At 39.4% G+C, this 27,464-nt stretch overlaps 1 protein-coding gene and 1 long non-coding RNA gene across 3 annotated transcripts; both read right to left on the bottom strand.

Moving 5' to 3' along the window:
* Positions 1-1,134: 1,134 nt before the first annotated feature.
* Positions 1,135-2,587, bottom strand: LOC112846132 (uncharacterized). Its single transcript, XR_003218973.1, has 2 exons — positions 2,530-2,587; positions 1,135-2,198 (listed from the first exon to the last, which is right to left on the bottom strand). It is a non-coding gene; the product is annotated as an uncharacterized LOC112846132 (long non-coding RNA).
* Positions 2,588-8,587: 6,000 nt separating this feature from the next.
* Positions 8,588-27,002, bottom strand: LOC102076897 (beta-1,4 N-acetylgalactosaminyltransferase 2-like). 2 transcript variants are annotated; one of them, XM_019356692.2, is made up of 12 exons: positions 26,585-26,998; positions 23,211-23,341; positions 21,721-21,891; positions 21,422-21,528; positions 20,799-20,836; positions 19,274-19,340; positions 17,032-17,145; positions 16,726-16,812; positions 10,599-10,780; positions 10,266-10,409; positions 9,603-9,831; positions 8,588-9,517 (listed from the first exon to the last, which is right to left on the bottom strand). In XM_019356692.2, the coding sequence occupies exons 2-12, from the start codon at positions 23,339-23,341 to the stop codon at positions 9,324-9,326; spliced, it is 1,464 nt and encodes a 487-aa protein (XP_019212237.1). In that variant the 5' UTR covers positions 26,585-26,998; the 3' UTR covers positions 8,588-9,323. The 2 variants fall into 2 exon arrangements, with proteins under 2 accessions (XP_019212237.1, XP_019212238.1); XM_019356693.2 differs by lacking the exon at positions 23,211-23,341 and having other exon boundaries at positions 26,585-27,002.
* Between the last annotated feature and the right edge of the window lie 462 nt (positions 27,003-27,464).

Here is a 27,464-nt window from a genome sequence, read left to right as displayed (position 1 = left end):
CATTGGAGAGACCAAACAGCCACTTCACAAGCGCATGGCACAACATAGAAGAGCCACCTCCACGGGACAAGACTCAGCAGTCCATCTGCATCTTAAGGATAAAGGTCACTCTTTCAAGGATGCCAATGTTCACATTTTGGACAGAGAGGACAGATGGTTTGAAAGAGGAGTGAAAGAGGCCATCTATGTCCACTGTGAGCGACCATCTTTGAACAGAGGCGGTGGTTTACGACACCAACTGTCTGCCATCTATAATCCAGTTTTGAGATCCCTTCCCAGACGCCTTAACACCCACTCACATCCTGGGCCATCTGACCTCAGGAAATCACATGATTAGGTGGGGCCAGGTTTCACAATGAGCTCACCCGAAACCCTGGCTGATTAGGTACCACACCCGCTTTCACACCTTGGCTCATGTGATTAGAGGATCACCAGGGGGTCCTTTGTCCCTCTTTGGGGGGAAACTCCCACTGGGTTTAAATCTGGGACTTTCGGCCATTTGACCTTAGAACTGAAGAAGCTTCTCGGATGAGAGGTGAAACGTCTTCAAGCAACTTAAAGAAGTCCAGACGCTTTTCTTTGCAAATTCCTTTGACAATTTATGCAGTAATTACTCTTACTGCACAAATAATACCACATCTAAATGAAAATGAACCATTACAAATGTAACTTCTGTATTTAAAATCTTCAAAGTTTGTAAGCATTAACTGTAACACTACCAACCTGTTTACGTAAAAGCACAAAATATTTCTTAATATTAGCTACTGCATGTGGCCTTTTACAGCTAAAATGTTGAAGTCTAGCTGTTTTAAAATGCTGTAATCATAAAAAAATTGCAACCTAAACATCACTTCCTAACATCGTCCCTAGCAAATAACTGTTTGTCCTCTTATGTTCCATAATTACTTGCCCTGGATCCGCTTGTGGAACCAGCTCATCTTTCTGTCCCTCATAACTGCTGGCATGTTGCTGTGTAGCTGTCTGCTTGACTTCTTCACTGCTGCGAATGTAACACGTAACAAACGCAGACATTAAAGCAGTCGTGCCAGAATGTCGTGCTAAAAAGAAAGATTCTTTAAAATACAAGGGGGAGCAGGCGAGTCAGATACCACGGGCACAGAGATGAAGCAGGTCTCATCAGAAACAGTTTATTACTAGGCCAGGGAGCACAAATAAAAAACACCCTTAAAATGTATGGAATAAAATGTTATCTACTAAAACTACATAAAACCCGTAAAACTACTATTTTCTACGTTCATTAAAAATCCCCTGCTATAATTATGCCACATGTTCATTATGGGTCCATCAGCAGGCCAGAAGTTCCTTTGCATGAGTTGGGTCCATGCCAGCCCTGTCTTAGGCCAACGGGGAGGAGCCTCCTATTCCCCTCTTGTCCTCTCACTGGGCCGCCCACATCCCAGCCCGACTTCCACTTCACGCCGGAATCCTCCCCGCAATGCCACCATGGATCCCCTCATGTCAGCATCCTGCAAATACACAAATAGGGGCCAGAAAACGCGTCCCGGAAGAGACCCTGGCTCATAGCCATGGCAACCCTTTCCCAGCTCAGCTGCACCCAGCATACGACAGTGGGAAAAGCGTTACTCACATATGCCGGCAGAGGTACACCTCTGCCCGGCGGTCGATAACAGGCAGCGTCTCCCACTGTCGCCCTTCACACTGTCCAACTGGGAAGCCGTGTCACGCTGGCCATCTAGCATTCCTCTTCCACTCTGGGCCTTCCTCCTTCAGTGCTCAGCTAGCCCTGCTTTTAAAAGGTCTTTACACAGCTGATAGGCCACCTCTGGACACACCCATGCCTCAGCAGGTGGTCCCTATCAGCTAATTTGTCCCAGGTGTAGCCAGTCCACAGTGGATAAAAACCATGTCAGATAAAACACTAAAAACCATGCAATAGAAACAGAATAAAACCATGCAAATAAGATGACACTCATAAATAAACACTAAAAATCAGAATAAAACAATATACAAAATAAATACAAATTTCCACTGTGTGACACGAACCTGCTGCAAGGTACTGCTGCTGGCTGTGCTGCTAAATATGTTGGTTGGTCTGTGACATTTAGAGGCTTCAGCATCTAATGCCCGCAATTTTCTTTCTCTTTCTGTACTTGCAGACGCATTTTGCATCGTTTCTTTCCACCGTCTTTGCCTCCTACTCCACTTCTTCTCCTTGCCTGGCGGCCACAGTAGTGATGTTCGATTCGTGAACAAATCGTTCAATACTCGAGACTCACTTTACTGACTCGTGAATCATGATTCACAAGCGCAACTGACTCACTGACTCATCCCTGTTGCTGTTAGCAAGCTAATTCCATTAGTAGAAATATATCTAGCTTATAATTAAAATTGTGGGGGAAAAAACAACAGCCAGTTTCTTAAGAAAAACATTTCTGCTCTGAACTGGAAGAAAAAACCCTGCGTAGAAGCTCACATCAAGACAATAGCTCCTCGGTTCACAGTAGCATCGCTCAGCTAGCATGCTAACAGCACATTTGAGTTACTCACCCCCTCCCTTGCTGTGCTGAATCATAGCATAAGCGAATCACTCAGGACTCACTAACCCCCTCCCTCCTGGCTCACAGCTCAAACGAGTTGAACGAATCACTGACTCACTCACCCCCTCCCTTCCTGTTACGAATCACTCACCCACTCACTCACCCCCTCCCTCCTGGCTCACAGCTTCTTCTTCTTCTTCTTGGTTGGCAACCAATGTTAAGGCGCTTTACCGCCCCCTGGCTCACAGCTCAGTGGACATTTAGATGAGAAAATATATATTTGACACATTTAAGGAAAATACCAATAAAATAAAATAAAAATAAATAAATGTTCCCTTTAGAATTTTTTTTTGCTCTTTTTTGCTCTAAAAAAAAATAGTTGTTTTCTTTTACAATCATTCATCTTGGCAGTAGGGTTTACATTAAAAGAGAAACAAATTAAGTTTGAGTGAAAATATACATTTTTGCACTCTCTGGTCAACTGACTCAGTGACTCAAATGACTCAAGAAACCCGATTCACTTTGGTGAGTGACTCATTAAAACTCGATTCAGTAAAAAGAATCGAATTTACTATCACTAGGCCACAGCCAATGCAGCTGGCATCCAACTTAGAGATGCAGTGCTGCCCCCTAGAGTACTGGGGTGGGGGGGGGACAGGTGTTGAAAGCATGCGTGGAGAGTGGTGGGCCGGCCCGCCGGCCTTCCTGGAGTACCGGCCGTTCTGTGATTCTTCAACTGCAACAAGAGTGTCTGACTCATCAGGCAATGGATGTGCATCTTTAACTGTTTAAAACACTGCATACGCACAGGTCACCATTTGGCTTGACAACCAAGACAAGGGGGGGTTGAGAATTCACTCTGAGACTTGTGGATTATCCCTGACTTTTTATATACAGTTGACTTTTCTGATAATCAAAAAGTAATAGTAATATTAGAGAAAGACAACCTAAGTACATACAACCTGCTATTTTTAAATAATTGTTGAATTTAAATGTTGCTGAACTGCAGAGCTCCTTCAGTGACAGACTGCTGCATCCTAGATGCATGAAGGAGCGTTTCCGCAGGTCCTTCCTCCCTGCAGCTGTCAGACTGTACAATCAGAACTGCTCCCAACAAACATAGATGTTTACATCTGCGCTGTAACTGCCATAAGTTAATTAACCGATTCGCACTACAACCTGGTTTGCCTCTTATCTGTAGTTATTTTTATTTAATTTAATAACTGTACAGTACTCTCTGTATATAGTAGCCATTGTCCTTAATGTAAATATGTAAGAAAAATTGTGTATGTTTCTGTTCTGTGTCCTGTGTACTGTTTGTTTGTATATGTGTCTTTTTGGCTGCTGTTACAACCAAATTTCCCCTTGTGGGACAATTAAAGGATTATTCTATTCTATTCTTCTATTCTATTCCAGGGGCGATTCTAGGATTAGAGCTTTGGGGGTGCTGAGCACCCAGAGAGCTGCCCAGCCAGGCAAGATAAACTTTACACGTCACAATGAGACTTCTTCCCTGTCTCTGTCAGTCCCTGCATCCTTAAATGTCTCCAGTTGTCCCGAGTTCCCTCTGACTGTCTCCTTGGTGCATTTAAACCCCTGTTCCTCCCTGTCCTCATCGTCTGTTGTCTTCATTTCCGTTATCAGTCATCATAATTTTACCATCTCTGTGCAAGTCTGCAAATTTCTGTCTTAAATCATATGATTCTTAAATTCAACATGTCTCTCTGTGCCTGGGTCCTCGTCTCAAAACATGACATCACTGTTTTGTACATTTTAACACAATTTAATTTGAGAAAGAAAGGCAAACACTTTTTTTGAAATGTCTGTAACAAAACCATCAAATCTGATAAAGGTTATTTAAATGCTGCAAAAGAAGAATGGATTGGAATTTTTAAAAAATACATATCCTAACCTTAATTACTGGGGGAAAATGATGAATGATGCTCATAGTGAGTAAGAAGTAAACTGAGTGCATTTGGACAGAGATTCACTTTTAATGTGTATGTATAATATAATACAGATACATAAAAAACACTCCCAAAACAGAATAAATTATTACAAATAAAAATCTTTACTGCAGATACTAATTTTACTAATTTATTAATAATAATTTTGTGTTGTAAGATTTATGAGTTTCATGCTTTCATAGTGGTACTTGGGAGAGCTTGACATTTTTATCAGGTGGTACACACTGTAAAAAGTTTGAGAAACACTGATAAGTGTATGTGTGCTTTTGGAAAACATTTAAAGCTGCAGTACAGGATCTTTGAAACAAGCTCGCTGAAAACACTTTTAGAATATAAACAGAGCATCTGCTTCTCTTTACAGCTCCTCACTCCACCAGAGCTGTTTGGCACTTTCTGATACTGTACTGCTGCAGTCATACAGACAACTGGACGGTCCAAAAGTTGGCCTACCTATTACTGGCTGAGGTTTTAGTAGAGTTGTGGCTGAACCACATAAAAATATATCATTAATTTTAATCTCCCCAATCAATTACAATGTTATGTTTGAATGTTGGGTCAAAAATGTTTCAACCCAGTTTGTTTTGCAGATTCTGTATAGCAGCTTTAAGAGTAAAATCAGGTTTTTTCTCTTCATCAGTTTAATAGTTTCTGTTGTGCCTGTCACTGTTCCCTGTCTGTTTTCTTACCTGGTTCTTCCTGACCTTGTACTTTCTCCTCACGTTCCCCTCTTTCCTCTCTCCCTCTTTGGACTGAAAATCATACACAAATAGATTGTATTCAATTAGATGAAAAATTACATTAATATGAAAAAATACCATTAAGATCACTAACAAAAAGTCCTCTCTCAGTCTGCTTTCAACCAAAAGGCAAATAACCAAACCACATGAACATCTAATAAAAGATATAAATATTGAAACACTGATCCAACATTATTTTTGATTGACGGATCATTTGATTTTACACTTTTACCTGAATGTGGCTCCTTTTTTGAAAAAACTTCCTTATATCCATTATGAACCTGGCTGTCTCTCTGTACACAAACACACACACACACACACACACACAACAGGAGTTATAAGGTTAATGGGCATTCAGTCAGTTAGCTAGTTAGTATCCATTTCAAACAGGACAGTGGTAACAACAGCAGGCTACGGACAATGTTAAGTTTTAGATTTTAAATAGGCTGTATACATTTCAATGGGAGCAACAGGACGGTCAAATGTCGCTGATTTTACTACAGAGCAGGACGGATTGTAGGGTAGCAAACATCTTCAGAAAACATGTTTTCAACACTGGAGGTTACCTGGTGTAATGTTTTTCAGCTAAAAAGAAACATGGTCTGACTCCTACCTAACTATATAAAGAGTAACTGAAGGTTAAATGCAGCTAATATGTCCTGTTTAAAGCCAGCCACTTAGACGTCTGCTCCGCTGCGTCTGCTGCCGCTCTGGCAGCAACAGCGCTAGAGCCAGAGTAGGGGAGCCGAGCTGGAACAAACCATTTTGGGAGGGGGGAGGGGTTATCTATACTTTTGTTGTTAAAATGTTCCGTCTCAACCAAGTACTGTATGGTTTTTATATTTTTAGCAGTGTGTCACACAGACAGCAAATATTGTCCAAAAAAAGTAAGAAATCTTTGGGGATGTTTTGATTCATTTTGGGGGTGCTGAAGCAGCCCCAAAAATGGGCTAAAATCGCCCCTGTTCTATTCTAATGTTCCATTTACTAGGGGGAAAATGCTAACCAGGTCCTATGCCAGGCATGTCCAAAGTCCGGCCCGCGGGCCAATTGCGGCCCGCGGTCCAGTTTTAATTGGCCCGCAAGTAATTTTATAAATTGAATAGAATATGGCCCGCACTCCAACTTTTGCTTGAGTGTATTGCACTTCTTAGTTTTAACACCAGGGGGAGCTGCTGTTGATCAAGGCAGTTGCTCCACCAAAAAGGACAATCACAGAAGAAATTTACTCTCAAGTTACTAAACATGGCAGAACCAAAGAAGCGAAAGATAAAAAGTGAATGCAGAAAATTTCAGACAAGGTGGGAGAGTGAATATTTCTTCAAAGAATTCATGGGGAAGTGTATCTGTTTGATCTGCGCTGAAACTGTGGCAGTTATGAAAGAGTATAATTTACGACGTCATTATGAAACCAAACATCAGGCCTATGCATCCTACACTGGTGCTGAGCAAGAGCAGAAATTAAAGCAAATGCTAGCTCTCCTGCGGGGTCAGCAACAGTATTTTTTTTTCGTGCTCAAATTGTCCAGGAAAGGGCTCCAATAGCAGCTATGAGGTCGCCCAACTCATCGCAAGACACGGCAAGCCTTTTTCAGATGGAGACCTCATAAAACACTGCCTCGTTAAAGTCACCGAAATAATGCGCCCGGAAAAAGTGCAGGACTTCAACAACGTCAGACTCGTCAGCCAACATTAAACTGCAACTGTGTGATAAAGCTGTGCTTTTGATTTTTACTCCATCGCATGTGATGAGAGCACCGATGCCACAGACGCCGCACAGCTGCTAATTTCTTTGCGGGGAGTGGACGAGAGCACGAGCACTTTAGGTGAGTAAAAATATCTTCCACAGTACCCGTGTGTTAATGTGCAGGTACACATGCTTCAAATATCAATAATGCGCATCAATTCTGTCACTACCCTGCTTTTGCGCACCGCTTTCTTATATGCGTTTTTCTTGTTAACACACAGAGTAAACACCGCTGTGCACAGCGCACGCACACGCAAGTCAGCTGATCTCATCTGATGCAGATTTGCTCCTTGGTCAAGTGACATTTGTCCGGATTTTTGCCACGATCAGCACCGCAGCTGGATGGCCCGATTTACATACCCAGCGCAGCTGATACTCACCAGAATAATTGACTAAAATTATATGCACTCCTGTTATTAAGTCCAGTTCAGTCTGTTAATGTTGATAACCGTTTCAAACGAACGTTAATAGGTGTGTTGCTAAGCCTAATAACTTAAATAACAAACTTGAAATGTACCCGTCCCATTTTCCCCTTTATTGTTTTTTCTCTGTGCTGTAAATATTCCCTCTAAGAAGAAATCTGAGGCTGTTGTTCTGAGAATGAGCTACCAAAGCTTTTTCTGAATAAATCAATAAAGATCCATTTATGGAAAACTGTGATGAAGGCAGTTTTGTCTTTAATTATATTCAACAATATAACACATTTGACCACTTTTAAATGATTTTTAATACAGTAAAGTTAAGGTTATATACCTAATTTCTAGTAAGTGGCCCAGCCCCTCCTATATTTTTATGTATGTGGCCCTCAGCGAAAAAAGTTTGGACACCCCTGTCCTATGCGAAAAAGAAATTGACAATTTAACAATTGATTTACCAACTGAATTGTTAAATCAAATATACATTTTTTTGGAAAGTAAGTTGAGTTTCACTAGTTACAACCAGGCCTGACCTTTGCCACTTGATTTGTTTGACCAAGTAAAGTTTTACATCCTGTTACATCTTCTGTAAAACTCACAAAGCGTTTCACAATATGGCATGGTCCTGCTTAGCCTCATCAGGTCTTGGATGACTTACTGTAATTGATGGAACCATGTATCCTGCTCTGTACCAGAAAAACATGAGGGAGAATGTTCAGCTATCAGTTTATTACCGGAAGCTGAGTATATTAGTTTTTTCAGTTAATGCAGTTTTTGTGCACCAGGTGGACACCAACTGCATCAGAGTAAGACAGGAAGGTTAAGTTTATTGAAACTGTTGCAAACCAGGATGTTTGTGGATTATGGTAATAAGAAAACAAATATTAAAGTTGTTTGCTCAGCAAGTCCCACAGATACTCGATTGGACTGAGATCTGGGAAAGGCTAAGTCAAGGATAGAGGCACAGACTGTCATGGGACAGGTAAATTTCAGCTTCGTACTTGAAGAATCAAATTACAAATTCTGGAATTCTCCAAATGGGTTTGGGGTTGACTTTAACTTGGCCCAGAGGTATTTCAAATGGTTGCCAGGTTGAGAGACTTTCTCGGAAACAACTCTGATTCATATTAGGGAGTGTACAGATAAAATTGTAAATACAAAACAAAAACGAATGAAACTGAACAAAAATCCCCAAGCCAAGTAAAAGTGCAAAAATACATTTATTTATTGCACCAACAGTTCTTCACACAGCAGTACTGAAACAACAAAAATAATTTAACAAGCTTACAATAGTCTATAAACCAACACTAAGAAATCTTTAATGTTTTTGCATACCTATTTATAGATACCTCAAAACAACTGCTGGAGAGATGATAAAGAGGACATGGTCAGAAAAGAAACTGTAAACAACATTTGTCATAATTAAGGTAACTGAAGCCCTTATCATATGTTAGCCTGTGATTGGTTGGGAATGGTTAATGGAGTATGCTGACAGTCACTATTGCTGGGCGATCGTGGCTCAAGAGTTGGCAGTTTGTCTTGTAAGAGAGTAAATAGTAAATGTTTGTGTGATCCATGCAAACTATAGGTGATTATGACTATCTGCTAGCAACAAAAGCATTGATATATTAAAGAAAAAGAAATAGTGGAGAAAACAGAACAATAAAACACAATAAAAGTTCAATATACTAGATTAACTAACCCTAACCTTATTAACAATAGCATAAGAAATCAAACTTTCTATAGAATAATTAAGAAATCAAATCAGGAACAATAAAACCCAACAGACAGCCACAAAATAGCTATATTCACTTATAATCCCAAGCTCTGTCAATTCTGGAACAATGACAAAACAATAAAAATGAAAGACAAGAAAATGTTCAGATGAAGTGCAACATGTATGACAACAACTGACCCTTATGTTTGTTTATAGTCTTCTATCCATATCTAATGCACTTAAGGTAATTTTTGAAAAAGTGAAGCTGCAGTTTGAATTCTCCATCATTTCTTCCAGGACTTCTGAATTTGTTGTAGGTAGGATTACGGTTTTCGGCTGTTTTAGGTTGATGGTCAATTGTCACATCACCACATGAGGCAACCATCAAAGAGCCCAGGCCATCCATGAAGAACTCTAGAGTCAGAAACAGAGATTTGCCATTTGACAAAAAAATCATACTGCAATTTTAAATCTAAACTGTTTTGAGATCTGGACTTACCTGAATGCGCTACTCGCTGGAGCTTCGGGTCAAATCTCACCCTCTGCATGGCATCTGTACGAGCCAGGAAGAAGTTGACCACTCCACTGGCCAAATGGCATTGTGGGTAACTAGGAAGGGGGTGGAATTTCCCACCAGACTTCCTGTATAGGCAGCCACCTTCATTTTCATCTCCTTCCTCATACAGAATAGAAAAGTGAAACTTGTTCCCTTGCACTGACCCACCAACCTAATTAGAGAAAAACCAAACAACTCATTATAAAGTCAACCCTAAACAGATGTAACAGAGGTTCAAAACTGGTGATTGAGAAGAATAATCTTAAATTACTTTTGAAAACAAAAGACCATCGCAGTTTGTTACATACTCAGCTCTCTTCCTCTTTTCCCCTTCCTTTTTAACTCATTAAGTGTACGGTATCACCCGTGAAAATATCATCCCAACCCCTTCACCCTAATTCTTGAATCTTGAAAATAACTTTTCTCTGTGTCGGTTAGAATTGTTAGTTTTTGCCACCTGAATACAAAAACCTAGGTGAACAACAAAGGCTGCATATTCTAAAAGTACAACGTTAGGGTCATCAGCCTACTACTGTAGCTGTTACAGTTCTACTTAAACCAGTTAAAACAAACTGAATGATCCAACACAAGCTATTTTATCCTTACCACATCTAGTTCTGGGACTGCCTCCATCACCTCCACAAATCTCTCTATCTTTGTCTTCTCAGAAAACAAAAAGTCGTCATCCACCCACAAGAAGTACTTGGTGGTAACCTGCGACACAGCCAGATTTCTGCCTGCAAACCAGCCCTGAGGGAAAAAAACATCCCGAATTCATATATCGAAATGGTACCTGGTTTGATGGTTTGACTGAAATTGTACTTGATAAATCTTCCATAAATTGAATCGACAATTGCATATCTTATATTCTATAAATGTAATTTTAGTCCAAAATATTGCTAAATACTCATAAATCATAAAATTATTGCATGTGCATACCTGTGCTGGAGGCATGATGTAATGCTGGATGTTTTCTCCAGTAATGCTCTCTGGTTCTAAGCTGTCATCTGCAATAATCACTTTTATGTTACTATAGAATTTCCGGATGCTATCCAACAACACCCTCAGTTGTTTGTAGCGCAGGAAGGTCTTTGTGACAATGGTAACTTGAGAGCTGATATCTGCCAAACAGAAGTATACAGAGAATATTGTTTTAAAAGATGGATTGCTAGTAATGGCACAGAGTAGCATTAGATTTCTGCATCATTCAAACTAAATTAAATGTGCATTCCTTCTAATAACCAGCAGTGGGTAAATTCTCTGGTTTAAAAAAAAAATCTAATGTATTGAACAGTGTTGGGGAGTATATGTACCAGCGTTACGTATTTAAAATACAAAATATCAGTAACTGTATTCCACTACAGTTACCGTTTAAAACGGCGATATTCAGAATACAGTTACTTTGTTGACAAAATTGTCGGTAACCTTTGGTCAATCAAAAAAAACCTCACAATGGTCAAAGAAATAACTTTAATCTGACAAAAGTAATAATAAATAAAAATTCTATAAATATTAACCAATGAAAGTTAGACCCTGCTTTTCAACCTGTCACAATCCTGGGTCATTTTGACCCAGCGTTTTGTGTTTCCTTTCGATTTCACCTTGTGTTTTGTATTTATTCTGATTTTGTATTAGTTTAGCTTTAAACCTGGAGTTTAGTGTTTTATCAGCCCTACCTGTGTCTGTCCTCTGTGCTCTGTTCATGTCCCCGTGTTTGTGTTGTAAAACAGTCTGTGTGTTTCCTGTTTTACTTTGAATGTTTGTGTCTCGTCTAGGGATGGGTATCGAAAACCGGTTCTTGTTGAGAACCGGTTCCCACTGTTTCAATTCCTTGGAATTCTTTGCCATTTTTGCAAACGATTCCCTTATCGATTCTAGTCGCCCCGAAAGATGTCACCACGTTGCGCAGCGTCATTTACCTGGCAGGGCGCCTAAGCGGCTCAAACACTGATTTGGTTATACTTTACGAGAACAGATGACAACGGGGCAACTTGCAATACTTGCAAAGTAGCTATTTCATTTAAGGGAGGAAACACTACGAATATGCAAAAGCATTTGCTTACAAAACACGCGATAACCTTAAATGAATGTCGTGTTTTTAATTCCGCTCCGGACTCGTGAATCTCAACCCAGCAGCGGTAACGTTTGCACGTCCTCTCCTGTTAATGCGGCAGGTAAATAATCAACTAACAGTGCATATTATCTTAGCTCGCTCTGCTTTATTACAAAACCTGCCATTACTGTGCATTTAGGTGACCATGATACGAGAGACAGAGTCTGACTGGCAGTTGTCGCTGCAGTCTACCGTTAGCGTCTCCTTTCAGGCCAGGATAGACAAATGTCACCAAGCAGTGACTAAGTTTGTGGTAAAAGGCTTGCACCCGTTTGCCCGATTTTCGGTAAGTGAATGTGTTTAATTGTAGGCAGGGACATTACTGGATATTCTTGTGTAATTGCTACAGAATAATTTATGTTATACTTTGTTATTGCTACAGAAGAATATTTATTTTATTATTTTACATTTACAATTTTTTCCCCGGGGACCCTGTGACACCCCATTGAAGAGCCATAGGCTGGATCTCTTAAGATCTCACTGTTGGGTTTGCAAGGCCATGTTACTCCTAAATTTCTATCTCGTTCAAAGAAAAGATATAAAACAAAGTTCTAAGCTAATCGACCTTAATGTTCTCCTTTTTAAAAAAAAAAGAATCGATAAGAGAATCAATAAGAGAATCAATAAAGAATCGAATCGTTAAACAGAATCGAAAATGGAATCGGAATTGTGAAAATCTCATCAATACCCATCCCTAGTCTCGTTTGGTGAATTAGGTTCAGCTGTGTTCCCCTCCTGTGTGCCATTCCCTCATTACCTTCTGTGTATTTATAGTGTGTGTCTGCCTGTGTCCCTCGTTGCATCGTCTGTGTTTCTCAGTAAATCCTCTGTGTGACTCTGTGTTAATTCAGTGTTTCTCTGCGTCTCTCTGCCCAGCCTTCTTCATCTGCCATCTCTGTATATCTCCCGGTGTCCTTATGTTTTCAGGTTTGTTTGTTAGTTTTTCCCCAGTTTAGGTTTATGTTCAGTTCTGCCCTCACCTTTGTTATTTTCACTGTAAATAAAGCTTCACTCACATCTCCACTGCCATCTGCATCTTGGATCCTCATTCATTCAACCACACGACTGCTGCCCCAGCCGTGACACAACCATGCTTCAAGTGAATTATTTAAAAAATAAATGCATGAAACAGGCCTGGACAAAATGATAGTACCCCTAGAAAAGAATGGAAATAATGTGACCAAAGGGGCATGTTAATCCAAGGTGTGCACACTAATCAGCATCACAGGTGTCTACAATCTTGTAATCAGTCAGTGGGCCTGTATATAGGACTCCAGGTAGTCACTGTGTTGTTTGGTGACATGGTGTGTACCACACTCAACATGGACCAGAGGAAGCAAAGGAAAGATTTGTCTCAGGAGATTAGAAAGACAATCATAGACAAGCATGTTAAAGGTAAAGGATATAAGACCATTTCCAAGCAGCTGGATGTTCCTGTGACTACAGGTGCACATGTTATTCAGAAATTTAAGATCCATGGGACCGTAGCCAACCTCCCTTGATGTGGCCGCAGGAGAAAATTGATGACAGGTCAAAGAGACAGATAATCCGAATGGTAACGAAAGAGCCCAGAAAGACTTGTAAAGAGATCCAAGCTGAACATGCGCAAGGAACATCAGTGTCAGATCGCACCATCCGTTGTTTTTTAAGCCAAAGTGGGCTACATGGGAGACGACCAAGGAGGACACCATTGTTGAAAACAAATCATAAAAAAGCCAGACTGGAATATGCCAAGCTACATGTTGACATGCCACAAAGCTTCTGGGAGAATGTCCTGTGGACAGATGAGACAAAAATTGAACTTTTTGCAAAGGCACATCAGCTCTATGTTTACAGATGGAAAAATGAAGCATATCAAGAAAAGAACACTGTCCCAACTGTGAAACATGGGGGAGGCTCGGTTATGTTCTGGGGCTGCTTTGCTGCATCTGGCACAGGGTGTCTTGAATCTGTGCAGGTTACAATGAAATCTCAAGACTATCAAGGGATTCTAGAGAGAAATGTGCTGGCCAGTGTCAGAAAGCTTGGTCTCAGTCGCAGGTCAACAGGACAATGACCCAAAACACACAGCTAAAAACACCCAAGGATGGCTAAGAGGAAAACAGTGGACTATTTTAAAGTAGCCTTCTGTGAGCGCTGACCTCAATCCTATTGAGGATCTTTGGAAGGAGCTGAAACATTCAGTCTGCAAAAGGCGCCTTTTAAACCAGAAAATACTGGAGCAGTTTGCTCATGAGGAGTGGGCCATAATACCTGCTGAGAGGTGCAGAAGTCTCATTGACAGTTACAGGAATCATTTGATTGCAGGGATTGCCTCAAAAGGTTGTGCAACAAAATATTAAGTTGTGGGTACTGTGAGATTATTATATTATCTTATGCCACATTATATCCCCAATTAAAGATTGTGAAATTATTATGTAATAATAATACATTTTATTTGAAAGCGCCTTTCAAAACACTCAAGGTCGCTGTACACAGTAGAGTAAAAAGCAACATAAAAGCAAAGAGTTTACACAATCATAAAACATAAACAAATTTAAAATAGCAGAGTGGAGAGGTTATGTGGGATAAGCTATTTTGAACAAGTGGGTTTTGAGTTGGGACTTAAAGAGAGAGAAGGTAGAGATATTTCTTAAATCAGGAGGTAGGGAATTCCAGAGTCGAGGAGCAGAGCAGCTGAAAGCCCTGCTCCCCATGGTGACAAGACGGGGGGAGGGGACGGAGAGTGAAAGGGAAGAAGAAGATCTGAGACAACGAGATGGGGCGGTGATGTTAACCAGATCAGAGAGATATGGAGGAGAGAGATGATGAATAGCTTTAAATGCGTACAAGAGTATTTTGAAATTGATACGATACTTGACCGGGAGCGAATGAAGCTGCTGCAGAACAGGAGTGATGTGGTGGATAGAAGGGGTCCTGGTGATGATACGGGCAGCAGAATTCTGGATGCGTTGAAGCTTATGGATGGATTTTTGAGTAAGACCAAAAAGAAGTGAATTACAATAATCAATCCGGGAAGTAACAAGGCTATGGACAAGAATGGCAGTGGCATGTGGGGTGAGAAAAGGACGGAGACGATTAATGTTGCGCAATTGAAAATATGCAGACCGAGTGACATTATTAATGTGTGAATTGAAAGATAGAGTACTGTCGAGGATGACACCCAAACTTTTCACAGAGGAAGAAATGGAGACCGGCGAGTTATTGATAGTAATAGAGAAACTGTTGGTTCTGGATAATGTTGATTTAGTGCCTACTAAGAGGAGTTCGGATTTATTGAGTTTAAGAAGATTAGAAGAGAACCATGAATTTAGTTCAGCTAAGCAGAGGGTGAGGGAGGATGGGGGAAGAGCAGAATCAGGTTTAGTGGACAGATAAAGCTGGGTGTCATCGGCATAACAGTGAAAATGGATATTGTATTTACGGAAAATATGTCCAAGCGGTAGAAGGTAGATAATGAAAAGAAGGGGCCCCAGGACAGATCCCTGGGGCACGCCAGTGGTCAGAGGAAAGGACTGAGAAGTAAAGGATTTGAGTTGAATGAACTGAGTGCGATCAGACAGGTATGATTTAAACCAGGCTAGTGGAGTATGGGAGAGACCGATGGAGGCTAGCCTACTGAGAAGAATGGAGTGAGAAATAGTGTCGAAGGTAGCGCTCAGATCGAGGAGGATAAGAATGGAAAGTAAACCAGAGTCAGCTGCCATAAGAAGATCATTGGTTATTTTTATAAGTGCTGTTTCAGTGCTATGGGAGGGGCGAAAACCAGACTGGAACTGTTCATACAGATTATTATTAGTTAAATGTGAGTGGAGTTGTGTGGCAACTATTTTCTCAAGAATTTTTGAAAGTTTTAGTAGTTTTAGTTTGCATTATTCCCCCCCAAAAAACACGCATTAAGAGGCTCTAATGCCTGTATCTCAATCTCGTGGTCACTGTCACGTCTACTTGCTGCCAGTATAATGACGTGAAGAAATATTTTTAAAAATTATTATTCAAAAAATGATTTAATATGAAGGCAATAAGCAGAGTGTTATAGGCATAGCCCTAAAGAATGTAGCCTCATGGGCAGTGGAGTCCGTGGTAAATGGCCTGTATTTGTGTAGCGCTTTTCTAGTCCCCAAGGACCCCAAAGTGCTTTACACATCCAGTCATCCACCCATTCACACACACATTCACACACTGGTGATGGCAAGCTCAGTGCACATTACGGGCTCCCGCCCCTGGCCCACGCACCTGTGCTCACCATCACACCTGCAGCCGATCCCAGCTGATTTGGAGCACTATTTATGACTGCAAACCTGTGTGATCCTTCACTGGATCATTGAGCCATCAGCGTCAGTCCCTCTGAACCTGAATCTGTATCTGAATCGGTATCTGTGAGTTTGAGACTATCCCTAACCTGGACTTCTTTCTCTGTGTGTATATAGATGTGCCCTGGACCCGAGCGAGCGTGTGTATTTGGAACCCACTGAGAGCGTGTATTGGATTAATCCCTGTTTCCCCCTGGACCCTTTCCCCCGCCGCACTGTATATATATTCTCACCTGGTGTCTCACTGTAAATAAACGCACTTTCTCTTTGCCAAGGATACCTGGTCGTGAGTCCATTTAAACATTGTGACATAATTATTATTTTCTTGTGGATTTCCTACATCTTTAGGATGATATTTCTAACTAATCAGTTACTAGTTCTTAACTAAGTGATTCAGGTGGAAACGAGTAGGAATGAAGAAGAGTTTTGAGAGTATAGAGTGTTTGGTTTTGGGTTTGGTTTTTTTTCCACAAGTGTAAGATAATGAGCGAATGACAATTATGGAAGGAGACAATGATTCCGCCTCAACATAACTAATGTTCTTAATTGTATGCAATGATAAACAAGATGTAAATAATAAAGAAGCATTTAAATGAATATGGACTTTGCTTTTGACCCCTGATGAAGAGTATACTTCTACCTGTTCCCATGTCATACAGGACTGGTACATGAGGCTGCTGGATGGTAATGGGAAACACGGCTTCATAGTTTTCAAACTGGAAAGTGACTGAACACAAAAATAACATTTGTTTAGGTTCAGAACAAGCGGGACTCTTGTTTAAAGAAAAATAACAAAGAAGCAATTCAGGACTTATTCTTTCAGTTATTTTAAATATAACATACAGGACTCATACATTAATGCTAATGTAAAATCCACATGACATTTTGCAAATTCAATTGTCATTTAAAAATGGGGGTTATAGCTCTTCACATTTTTGACACATACCAAGGTCTCCAGTGTTTATATGGTAGATGGTGCTGGTATAGGACACTTTGGCCAGCAGGTCATTGAGGACCAACAAGGAGCTAGACTCAATAGTCAGTTTTGTCTCTCCAGAACCTGTGAATTCAAACCAAATAACTTTACATTAGCTTTAAAATGAAGTTTAATTGGTTATGGCTAAGTGCCAATAGATGTGACAAATTTACTTTATGTATATTCACAGTAATATAATACTGCTGGTAATTTCTCAGAAAGGACTTATAATATAACAGGAGGAGTCTTTAATTCAGAGTCATTTATTCTGACTAATTAGGAAAGTGCTTTTCCTAATTAAATTATTCACCCATCCATTCTCTTGTGCTTATCCTTATTGGGAGGTCAGGGTGGGTCGCCAGTCTGTCGCAGGCCTAACATATATACAGACAACCATTGGCACTCACATTCACAGGCGGTTTAGAATCACCAGTTAACCTAACCTCATTAACTGCATGTGTTTGGATTCTGGGAGGAAGCCAGAGTACACAAGAGAACATGGAAACTCCACACAAAAATACAGTAGATGGTGGAGATGAATTCAGGACCTTCTTGCTGTGATGCAACAGTGTTAAGTACCATGCTACCGTGCTGCCCAGCCAAAATACATTAGTTACTGATAATTGACAACGAGAATATGAAGTCCTGAACTTTACTAAATAAGATTCATGTAAAACCACCAATACTACGCCGATTGAGGAGACACGATGTCTGAAATTGTATGGAGCTATGGAGGCAAGTTAAAAGGAAAACCATTATAACATAAAAAGATGTAATAAAAAAAGTTTTGCAGGGTAGGATTTTTTAAAAGGTGTCAAGATACCTTGTAAGAAAAAGAGTACATGTATATGTCTTTGTCTTCTAACTTTTATCAGTCTTTTGAGGTTACAATTTTTATTTTACACAGATGTTATGGAAAAAAAATTAAAAATGATCTAAAAAAAGTAATATTGGCTAGCTTAATGTGTTACTGACAGGACTCACTCAAGTTAATCTGATCTTTGTGTTTAGTCAAGACTCTTACCCATGTAAAAGATCACTCGTGTTTTGTGTTTGTTCAAGTCGAATTAGTCAGTTGCCACAGTTTAAATTATTTGTAAATATCTCCAGATTGAATTAAGTCTTTAACTGATTATTCTGCTTTGTTTTGCCTGGGTCCCGCACTTGAGCCATGTTTAGGGCTGGATATCGTCTCTGATATCTAGAATCGATTCGATTCCGATTCACAAGGTCCTGAATCGTTTTGATCCACAATTTGATTCGATTTGATTTTAATCGAGGAAATTTTGCCTCAGTCAGAAATATTATAATTCTGATCAACTATCAGTACATTTCCATATTTTTATATCTATAAAAAGAAAGCTGACACTTGCAATACTTAATCAAAGGTGTAAGCATCACAGCAGATGCCTTTGTGTCAAAAACACAGAAAAAGATGAAGGCGATTTTCCTGGCCTGGGATTTTATAGCAGATAACCTTAAAAATATTCTGCAATAGATCAAAAATGAAAGTCATTAACATTTGAACATTACCTGAGGCTGCTGAAGTGAAGCAGAGCAAAGTTACAGAGGTTTTATTAGTGACACAGCTAAGCATTTTGCAATTTTGCATAATTTTAAAAAGTTTAAATTTGTTTGAATAGCATAAATGACGTTTTCTTTTCTAAAGGAAGTAAAAGAAAAAGACTGTGGCCGGCAGCGCTGTAAACAACGGTAGACGCAGTAGCAGTTTTTGATACGTGCGACACGGGCGGTTGCTCATACTCATGTACTCATATGCTCAAACTTCCTGTATTCGGGGGTTGGTCCCACAGATCAACAAGTGCAATCCTCTACCTTCCCTCTCTTTGTTACCATCAAATAAACTTCTCCAGTTTGAATGATATCCCAATGTAATTGCTGTAGATGCTGTACTGGTATGGATCAGTGTATCAATGTCTTGATCAGTGTATCAATGTCACGTTCACCCCTGGCATATAGTTTACCTTACACCCAGCTTTTACTTCTTCCACTCTTAAATGTTTCATCCAAAATAATTATATAAATATTAGCATTTTCTGTACAATGTTGACCCTTCTATCGGGGACACAGGAACAAAAAACAATGAAACAAAGAGAAAAAAGCAAGCTAATAATATGATTACAATAAAAAAAAAACAATATTAATTTGGTACCAGTGTATATATAAATTTACCTTTGACTTGGAAACTCACCTTGAACAGTGGCCTCTGCAGTTGGAGTTTCTGTTGTTAGGACACCATTAGACACAGTTAAGAGAACCTAGAATAGAAACACATGAATAAACTAAAAAGTGCTCTGAGTAATTTTAGCAATACCAACATTACTACCATCTCCACAAAACTGCACCACCCCTTAAGCTGTCTTTTTAAACCAGAAGAAAGCGTTAAAGTGAGAAGGCGTTAGACATCAGTCCCGCCTTTTAGAGAAGCTGACGCAAATACATATTTTTCATCATTCATATAGTTTTATTTAAGATTCAGTGCATGTCAGATACACTACACAGCCCAAAGGTGTGTCATCTGTCTTGTTAAAGTGCAAACTAGTGGGAGATGCAAGTATGCAAAGCTTCTTTATTATTTATTCTGGTCTAGTCTCAAGAACTAACAGCTATAACAACTCTGTTGCTCATGTCATACATCTCGTATCACAAATGTGGTGATTGCTTCTGGTTTTGACAAACCAGCAGGGCAACTATGAATACATAGTTGACAACTATGCCATGGTTACGTGGTTTGGTCAGCTGAAAAAAGGGTGGAGTGCCCACTCTGGGTCAGGGAAGAGTTCCTGCCCCAAGTGGAGAACTTTAAATATCTTGAGGTCTTGTTCATGAATTAGGGGAGAAGGGAGCAGGAGATCGACAGACTGATTGGTGCTGTGGCTGCAGTGATGTAGACACTGTACTGGTCTGTCGTGGCCATTGGAGGGCCGGCGCCAGTGCCAGCACCCATTCTGATGGGCGGTCTGTTCCTCTGGCTAGAAGGCTCTCCTTTAACCCTGGTCGGGTTCCTACCAGAGCTTTCCTAGTTTCTCACCCTTCTCTGTACTTATGCTTGCTATGCCCTGCCAGCGACATGCATTACTCCTAACCTTTTCCCCAGCCAGAAGAACTGTAAGATGTTTGTTATTTTTGGGTTCCTGCTCTAATCCCTTTCACAGCTGGGGTTCCTTTCTGCCGAGAAAGGCCATCGTAGTCTAACCGCAAAACACCTACCTATATTCTTTTCATCAATATATCAAATCTAATGATCTCTCCTTATTGAATTCACATTCAGGGAATCTGTTGACTCTACTAGGTATGTAACACACAATAACTTAAACTTTATTATACTTGGTTGGTTGGTTAATTTTTTTAATAATGCAAATTTTCATGTCAATTTTAAATTATTGTACATGCATAACTTGCACAGATTTACATATATCACTAGCCAATACCAGTGTTACCTGGTGAAATATAGGGTCTGCTAAAATAAACTGACTGAAACTGAATAACGATGTGTTATGAAAGCCAGTACTGACTATGTAGATTGTATATCAAGCCTTGTTTGCCACACATGAATGCAATAATACTTTTTTTGATAGTTAGTATACAGTATACAAATTAAACACACATATCTTTGAACTTTAGAAACATTCAGCAGCCATCTTTCATAAATCAGCCAACCTCTACCATTCAGTCAGGCAGTTCTGCCTGTTTCTACTCTGTGATATCAGACCAACCTTATAACTGTTTCCTTCCTCAGCATGCAGACGTAAACCTGAAATGCAAAAATTACCTTCAGTGTCACTTAGTCCTTCTACTGAAATACACATATTCACATCATATTTTGACTTTACACAAGTGTTGCCAGGTGAGTTCTTGAGGAAACCTCAGCTATCTTTCACTCAGGTTTTTCTCAGTGGGTGAATGCCGTAGGCATTCAACCTATTGTGTTACTGTTTCCCTATATTTTTAATCTTCTTATTATTCTAGTTGCTCCGTTCTTTGTCCTTGACTACTCCCACAGTTCTCAGGCTATTTTCACCATTCAAATTTTAAAAATTCTGCCATTTCTGTTCTTACCTGCTATATCTTTTGGTGTCATTACTTTTATACTTTTTAAAATATTAAGCTTTTTGTGCAGTTTTTTTTGTCCCATTGACATGATTGGGACCAATTTGATCTGACTACTGACAGCATACTTTTATTAAAAGTACTATGATCACTTTCATGTTAACCGTACCGTCATAAACAACTGTGAACCATGGCCTTGTTGCCTTCCTATTCTGTTTGTATTTATATTTTTATAGGAACATAAAAACTAAAACATTCGTGACTGAAGCATATATTGAGCGTGACACACCTGGTATTGCAGTTGCAGTCAAGGGTCGTACTATGACGCCCTGGATAGGATACTGCAGAGGAGAATTAGGCAAAGCAAAAAGCAGCTTGGATAGTATTGAATTAGTCCTGTTGAGGAGATGAAATTGGGAAAAATTACACAAAAGAATTGTAAGTACTCAGTATGACACCCCCGCGCACGCACGCACACACACACACACACACACACACACACACACACACATATTTTTAATTCTTTTATTACTGAACTGTAAGTCTAACAGTTCCCGGAAAGCTCCCACCCATACATCCATCTTCTACCTGGCTTTGTATTGCTGGAACTCTTTAGCTCGTCGCTGCATTAATTCCTCATACTGGTCTTTTGGGATGTGGTCTTTGAGGATTGTAGAGCCATCAGGACAGGTGCATGGACCAGGTAAACGGCGTTGTGTGGGCAAAGATGACTTATAACTTAGAGATCCCGAAGAGTGCCTGTAATATGGAAGTCCTGAAGAGTCATAATTCAACATCAACATTTAAATGAACTACTACAGTCAAGTATAAAAGAAAGTATATCCTTATGTAATGTGATCCTTATGGCAGCCTCTGCATGGCCATCCTTTTCATCATTGGATTCCTTCTCATCAGTCATTTCTTGGTCTTGATTGCATGGATTATACTCCGTGCCACCTTCAGATGCAGACAATTTCTCCTCTAATGCATCCCCACCGTCAGTTTCCTGGCCTTTCTCCTCCTCACCAGTGTAGTGATCAAATAAGTAGTAAAGAGCCTCACTTAGGTTATATATCGCCTTGTCATGGTGCTGACACCCAGTGACCTGTGAGCAAGGCCTCAAAAAAGCAAAATCTATGAGAAATGTTCAATGATACAATGATACAGCCAACAGAGGAGTCGTTCTCATGGAAGTGAGGCTCTATTGGGCAAACGTAGTAGTTGCTAGGGAACCCATTGTGTGTGTGTGTGTGTGTGTGTGTGTGTGTGTGTGTGTGTGTGTGTGTGTGTGTTTACGGCCATCTGACAAAAGAGGATGTACCTGATCTCAGTTATTTACACTAATTGTTGTCTCCACCATTCATTTCCAGTGATTGGTCATTATTGACTGGAAACAGGAAGTGTACAAATGTTGAATAAAATGAATTAGTGATCATCCATGAAACTCCCAGAATATTTCTAAACATATATGCAGTTCTCTCTATATTGATCATGACAAAGACACGATATCAAATATCCATCCATTCACTTATCCTTTTCAGGGTTGCAGGGGGCGCTGGAGCCTATCTCAGCTGTAGGGCGAGAGGCAGGGTACACCCTGGACAGGTCACCAGTCTGTCACAGGGATAACACACACAGAGACAACCATTCACACCTTGGGCAATTTAGATTGTTCAATTAACCTATCCCCACAAAGTGCATGTCTTTGGACTGTGGGAGGAAGAACCCACGCAAACACAGGGAGAACATGCAAACTCCACACAGAAAGACCAGCCTGATGGTGGAATTGAACTCAGGACCTTCTTGCTGTGAGGCAACAGTGCTAACCACTGTGTCACCGTGCTGCCCTATCAAAATCATGCTGTCACTATCAAATAATCAATACATAATTGACGTGCAGACTATCAGGGTTTTACAAATCTTGTGCACGGGTCACTTTCAGCACAGCACTGTTTTAGCTACATCACTTTATCCTTCTCACTCAGTTGCTTCAGTCTATTTGCCATGAAAAAAAAATGTGTACCATACACATCATATTTGTATGTCCACACACACACCAGGATACAGGAATACTTTACCTTTGTTTTAATGTTGGAAGATATTTTTTGGCTAGCTCACTTGTCCAATTCCCGAAATAGAATGCAAACATAATGATCAGCACACCGACAACAGCAATCACAAAAATCTTTGAGCTTGTATAGACAGACATCTGTTGATACACAGAAACACACGTTATAGTGGGTTAATTAACAAAGGCAAAATCTTTACCATCTAAATAGTTAAATTTCGCAAATGGACACATCAGTCATATAAAACATGTTATGTTTTGACTCACATCTTAGATATGATTGAACATGTATAAAACGAACATGAACAAATACTTTCTTTTTTTTTTGCATCTTTTCTTTTGCCCCCGTAGTTCATCCTGTTCATCAAGTTCATCCTGACTTTCATGTCTCTCAGTTGAAGCTCTTTGTGTTATTGCCAAAAAGTAATTTCCAGTACTTGCCAAAAATATTTAAGCTGTTGTAAATGACTTGTTGACATTTAGATGTCTTTTATTTATTCAGGTGAACAGTCTCATTTACATTAGAAATGTGTTTTTGAAGAGTGAGCTGACCAAGGGGCCAGCAGAAATTGAAATAAGAATAATATAGCAGCAGCATAACGATAGTGGGCAGAAAAGACCGAATTGAATAAAATTTAGACACAATATCATGGAATCATAAAGATACTTGCGACACAAGTTATTTCTTTATTTTATATATAAACCCTTTGTAAAGTCTATTATCTACAATTGGTTTACCAATATAAACAGATATATTACATGTTAGATTTGTATTGTTGATTGTCATTTATGCTTAGAAATATCTACTTATATATGCTTAGAGTTTATAATTAGTTGTAGATTGGTAGAGGTTTGATCCTTAATAGTCTGCAAACTTTGTGTGCATTCCAGAGCTCTCTGGGAGCATGAGAGAGGTCGTACCTTGTCTTATTGTTTTATGGTAGGATAAACGTATCTATATCTGTTTTAGGCTAAGTGCATTTTGTTTAGATGAACTGCTGGACTTCCAGGCCAGCAGGTTTAGGGAAGTCTTTATGGGGTCATGCTTTGACCCCCCCCCCCCTCACACACACACACACACACATAAACACACATACACACACACAGGGTATTCTTTGTTCACATGTATACCTATGTAAGATGTTATATGTTAATGACCCTATGCATATTTATGTAATCACAATAAAAGGAGTGCTATGGGGAACCTGGCTGAGAGTCCGACGGAGGCCAAGTGGGCGGAACGACACTTGGCTCCAGACAGGCCTCCCCGTGCACGGAAACATAAAGAACTTTGCCTACTCGTGTCTTGCTTTGCTGTGTAATTACATTGTCTTCAACATTCCAGCGAATCGGGTTAAGCTACAAACCTATCAGTACACATGAAAAAAGAAAACCAGAAACACTGGAAAACACATTTTGACAGTTTATCTCCTGTATCTTTTAATACTATTCAGTCCTTTTGGCTGCCAAGGGGCTCATGGCATTGGAAGAGATTAGTCCATTAGTCCAGGCAGTATGTCAGAATTAGCGCCATCTGCCTGTGTTCAGACAAACTGCAATTTTAAGGCGCAATTCATTTTTGCTTTGTCTGTTTGAAAATAAATAACTGCAATAATTTGAACTAAAAGAATGTTGTTTTTATCATTGCAAACTAGGTCTGCACAAGTAGGATCAAAATGATTATTTTGGAAAAATATTGAGATCAGAATACTTTGACATAATTATCCATTGATTTTAGTAACATTAATGTTTTTTATTATTATTTAACTATTATGTAAACATAATACTGCTTTCACATCTTAATATTGGTACAAACATTGCTTAAAAACAGATAAACTGTTAAACAATATACCAAAACTTAACACAAAGTTCAATCAACAGGCCACTGCTTTCACTCTACAGTCCTTATAGTCTATCAAAACCATAGTGATAAACTTGATCAGCTTGGAGGGGGAGCAGACTGACAAAGACAATAAATTCCTGACATCATTCCTAAATTAATTTTAATAAATTACAAGTCTTTGCAGATTAATAATGTTTATTCACTTGGTGTCTCCAGCAATGCCATTCTCCCTTTTAAGCCCAAGCACAAGTGCAGCCATAAAAGCAAATTCATAGAATCTTGACGACATGGATATCGTCTATCGTTGCTTCCTGAGTACGCCCATTATTTAAATAGTTTGCTTCCCTACAAACAGCAAACAGTAGAGCTTAAAAACTTTTTTAAAGCATTTGTTAGTATGAGTATCAACGTCAGTGTATAACACGTCATCAATGTATCATTTATTTTGCATGAGTCACCTTGGCACAGGTAGTCTCACTGCAAGTTAGGTATGTGCCAGTCAAGTTTTACACAATACTCAACTCAGATCTGTTTAAGAGTTCTTAATTTTATTATGCTTTTTACAAGGGAAACTGGTTGGTTTTTCAACCTCTTATATGTGCTTGGAGGACACACACACAAACACACACACACACACACACACACACACACACACACACACACACACACAAACACACACACCTGTAAGCCAGTTTTGAATAGGAGATTACAATGTAATTGTATACCTCCATGTTTCAGTGACTGAAACAACAATTATTTGCTAAAGAGGTGTGCCTTTTCTTGTTCTTGTTAATATGTTTCTGTATGCACTCATAAGAAAACATATGGAGACCCACAGGCTTTAACCCTCTGACATCCTTTTAAAAATACTCTAAGACATATATAAAATACTCCAAGTCTCCACAGATGAGGGAAACAATAATGATGAAAATAATTTACACACAACAAAAACTATTTACAGTTTTACTTTTTTCTGTGCTCAGAAAAATAATGTGTGCCTTGACCCAAAACATTTAAGGCACACCATGATATTAAGGTAAAAAATAGACTTTCATTGGCTGCATATTTAAAGACAGAGTACAGCTACCTGGAGAAAGACAATTCATATGACATAGCGATCCAGAAATTTAGTTTTAAGGTGAAACCTCAGGGGAGAGTCACTATCTCTTGCTTGCCTCAGTGATACAACGTTTTATGTGTAGAGTTGATCAATCAGCATTTTCTGAAGCTTGTTTTGACCATGTTTACGTGCCTAAAAGCCTGAACACATGGGTTAAATAGCTGTCCAACAGGTGTACCTAATAAAGTATATAAATATAAAAGTATGGGCTTCTTTCCCTTTTTGTGGTAAAGGACTATTTACTTCAAAGATTAACTTCCTTGACAGGTGCATAATGAAACAAACTAATGAATACCTACACTGCCAGAATCAGAAAGTATCTGAAAATTTTTAATTAACATAACTTATTTATGTAATTGCAAAGATATTGGGTTTTTATTGCTGTGGTATGACAAAAGTATAGAAATAGCTCATTTCCTACCTCTTCTTCCTGCTGTTTATGCTGTTTATGGAGCCACAATAACAAAAAATGATGAGCGAGTGACGAAAATCTTGAAAATGTTCTTGAAAATCTTGAACAACTTGCATATAATTGTTGAAAAGCTTGCACACTATGAAAGGTGCCGTGTTCTTCTTTTCAGGTAACTGGTGTCCCAGAGGACAATAAAGTATTACTATAAGGTCAGGAGGCGGAACCACTGAGCAAGGTTAAGAACAGCAGAGTAAAAGCTCAACCAACTGTTGTGATACAGCCACACAGCTCCATGCTTTACCGACAGAAAAAACCCAAACAACAAAACCAAAGTCTGAATATATGTCATTTACCTTTTCTTGTTGTTTTAGATAATTTGTGGATTTTGGTCCTTGTGTTTCTCTCAAAACATTTAGGTAGAAAAAGGTAGTTTCCTGCATAACCAGTTTTCATTATTGCCAAGAGCTTTTTTTATTTTGAGTCAGGCTGTGTGTGTGTGTGTCTTCCTATACAATAGCAAGACAACAGAGTAACACTCTTGCATTTATTCATAAGTTTCTCAAAGAGGAAGCACAAGAAGGAAACTTGTCCATAGACAATTTAGAGTCCATAGATTTTACACTTCTTTATTTTGTTTTTTGTTTTTTACAAAACTGTAAAAGTAACTAGAAAAATTTGCATTTCCTGCGAAAATGCAGTGTGGATGCTTTAAAGCTGAAGCTGTCTGCTGAAACTAACTGAAAAAGCTGAAAAGTTGCAGAAATTGTAAAAACTTTGCAGAAGCAAAGGAACTTTGCTAAAATGTAGTAACTTAGCAGAACTGTAATATCTTAGAGGAAACATAATACTTGGCAGAAATACAATAGCATAGCAGAACTTAGCAGAAATA

Source organism: Oreochromis niloticus, linkage group LG3, assembly GCF_001858045.2.
Source record: "Oreochromis niloticus isolate F11D_XX linkage group LG3, O_niloticus_UMD_NMBU, whole genome shotgun sequence".
Classification (NCBI taxonomy): Eukaryota; Metazoa; Chordata; class Actinopteri; order Cichliformes; family Cichlidae; genus Oreochromis; species Oreochromis niloticus.
Note: the sequence above shows the minus strand (reverse complement) of the source record. Positions and strands in the feature narration are given on the sequence as shown.

What these genes read in the sequence shown, in the direction of transcription:
- LOC102076897 (XM_019356692.2), bottom strand. Translation starts at nt 23,341, where the DNA reads ATGTCTGTCTATACAAGCTCAAAGATTTTTGTGATTGCTGTTGTCGGT. An exon ending in CTTCCAACATTAAAACAAAG is followed by an intron (nt 21,892 to 23,210) that starts GTAAAGTATTCC and finishes TCCATATTACAG; the next exon opens with GCACTCTTCGGGATCTCTAA. An exon ending in AGGAAGGAAACAGTTATAAG is followed by an intron (nt 19,341 to 20,798) that starts GTTGGTCTGATA and finishes TTTCTATTCTAG; the next exon opens with GTTCTCTTAACTGTGTCTAA.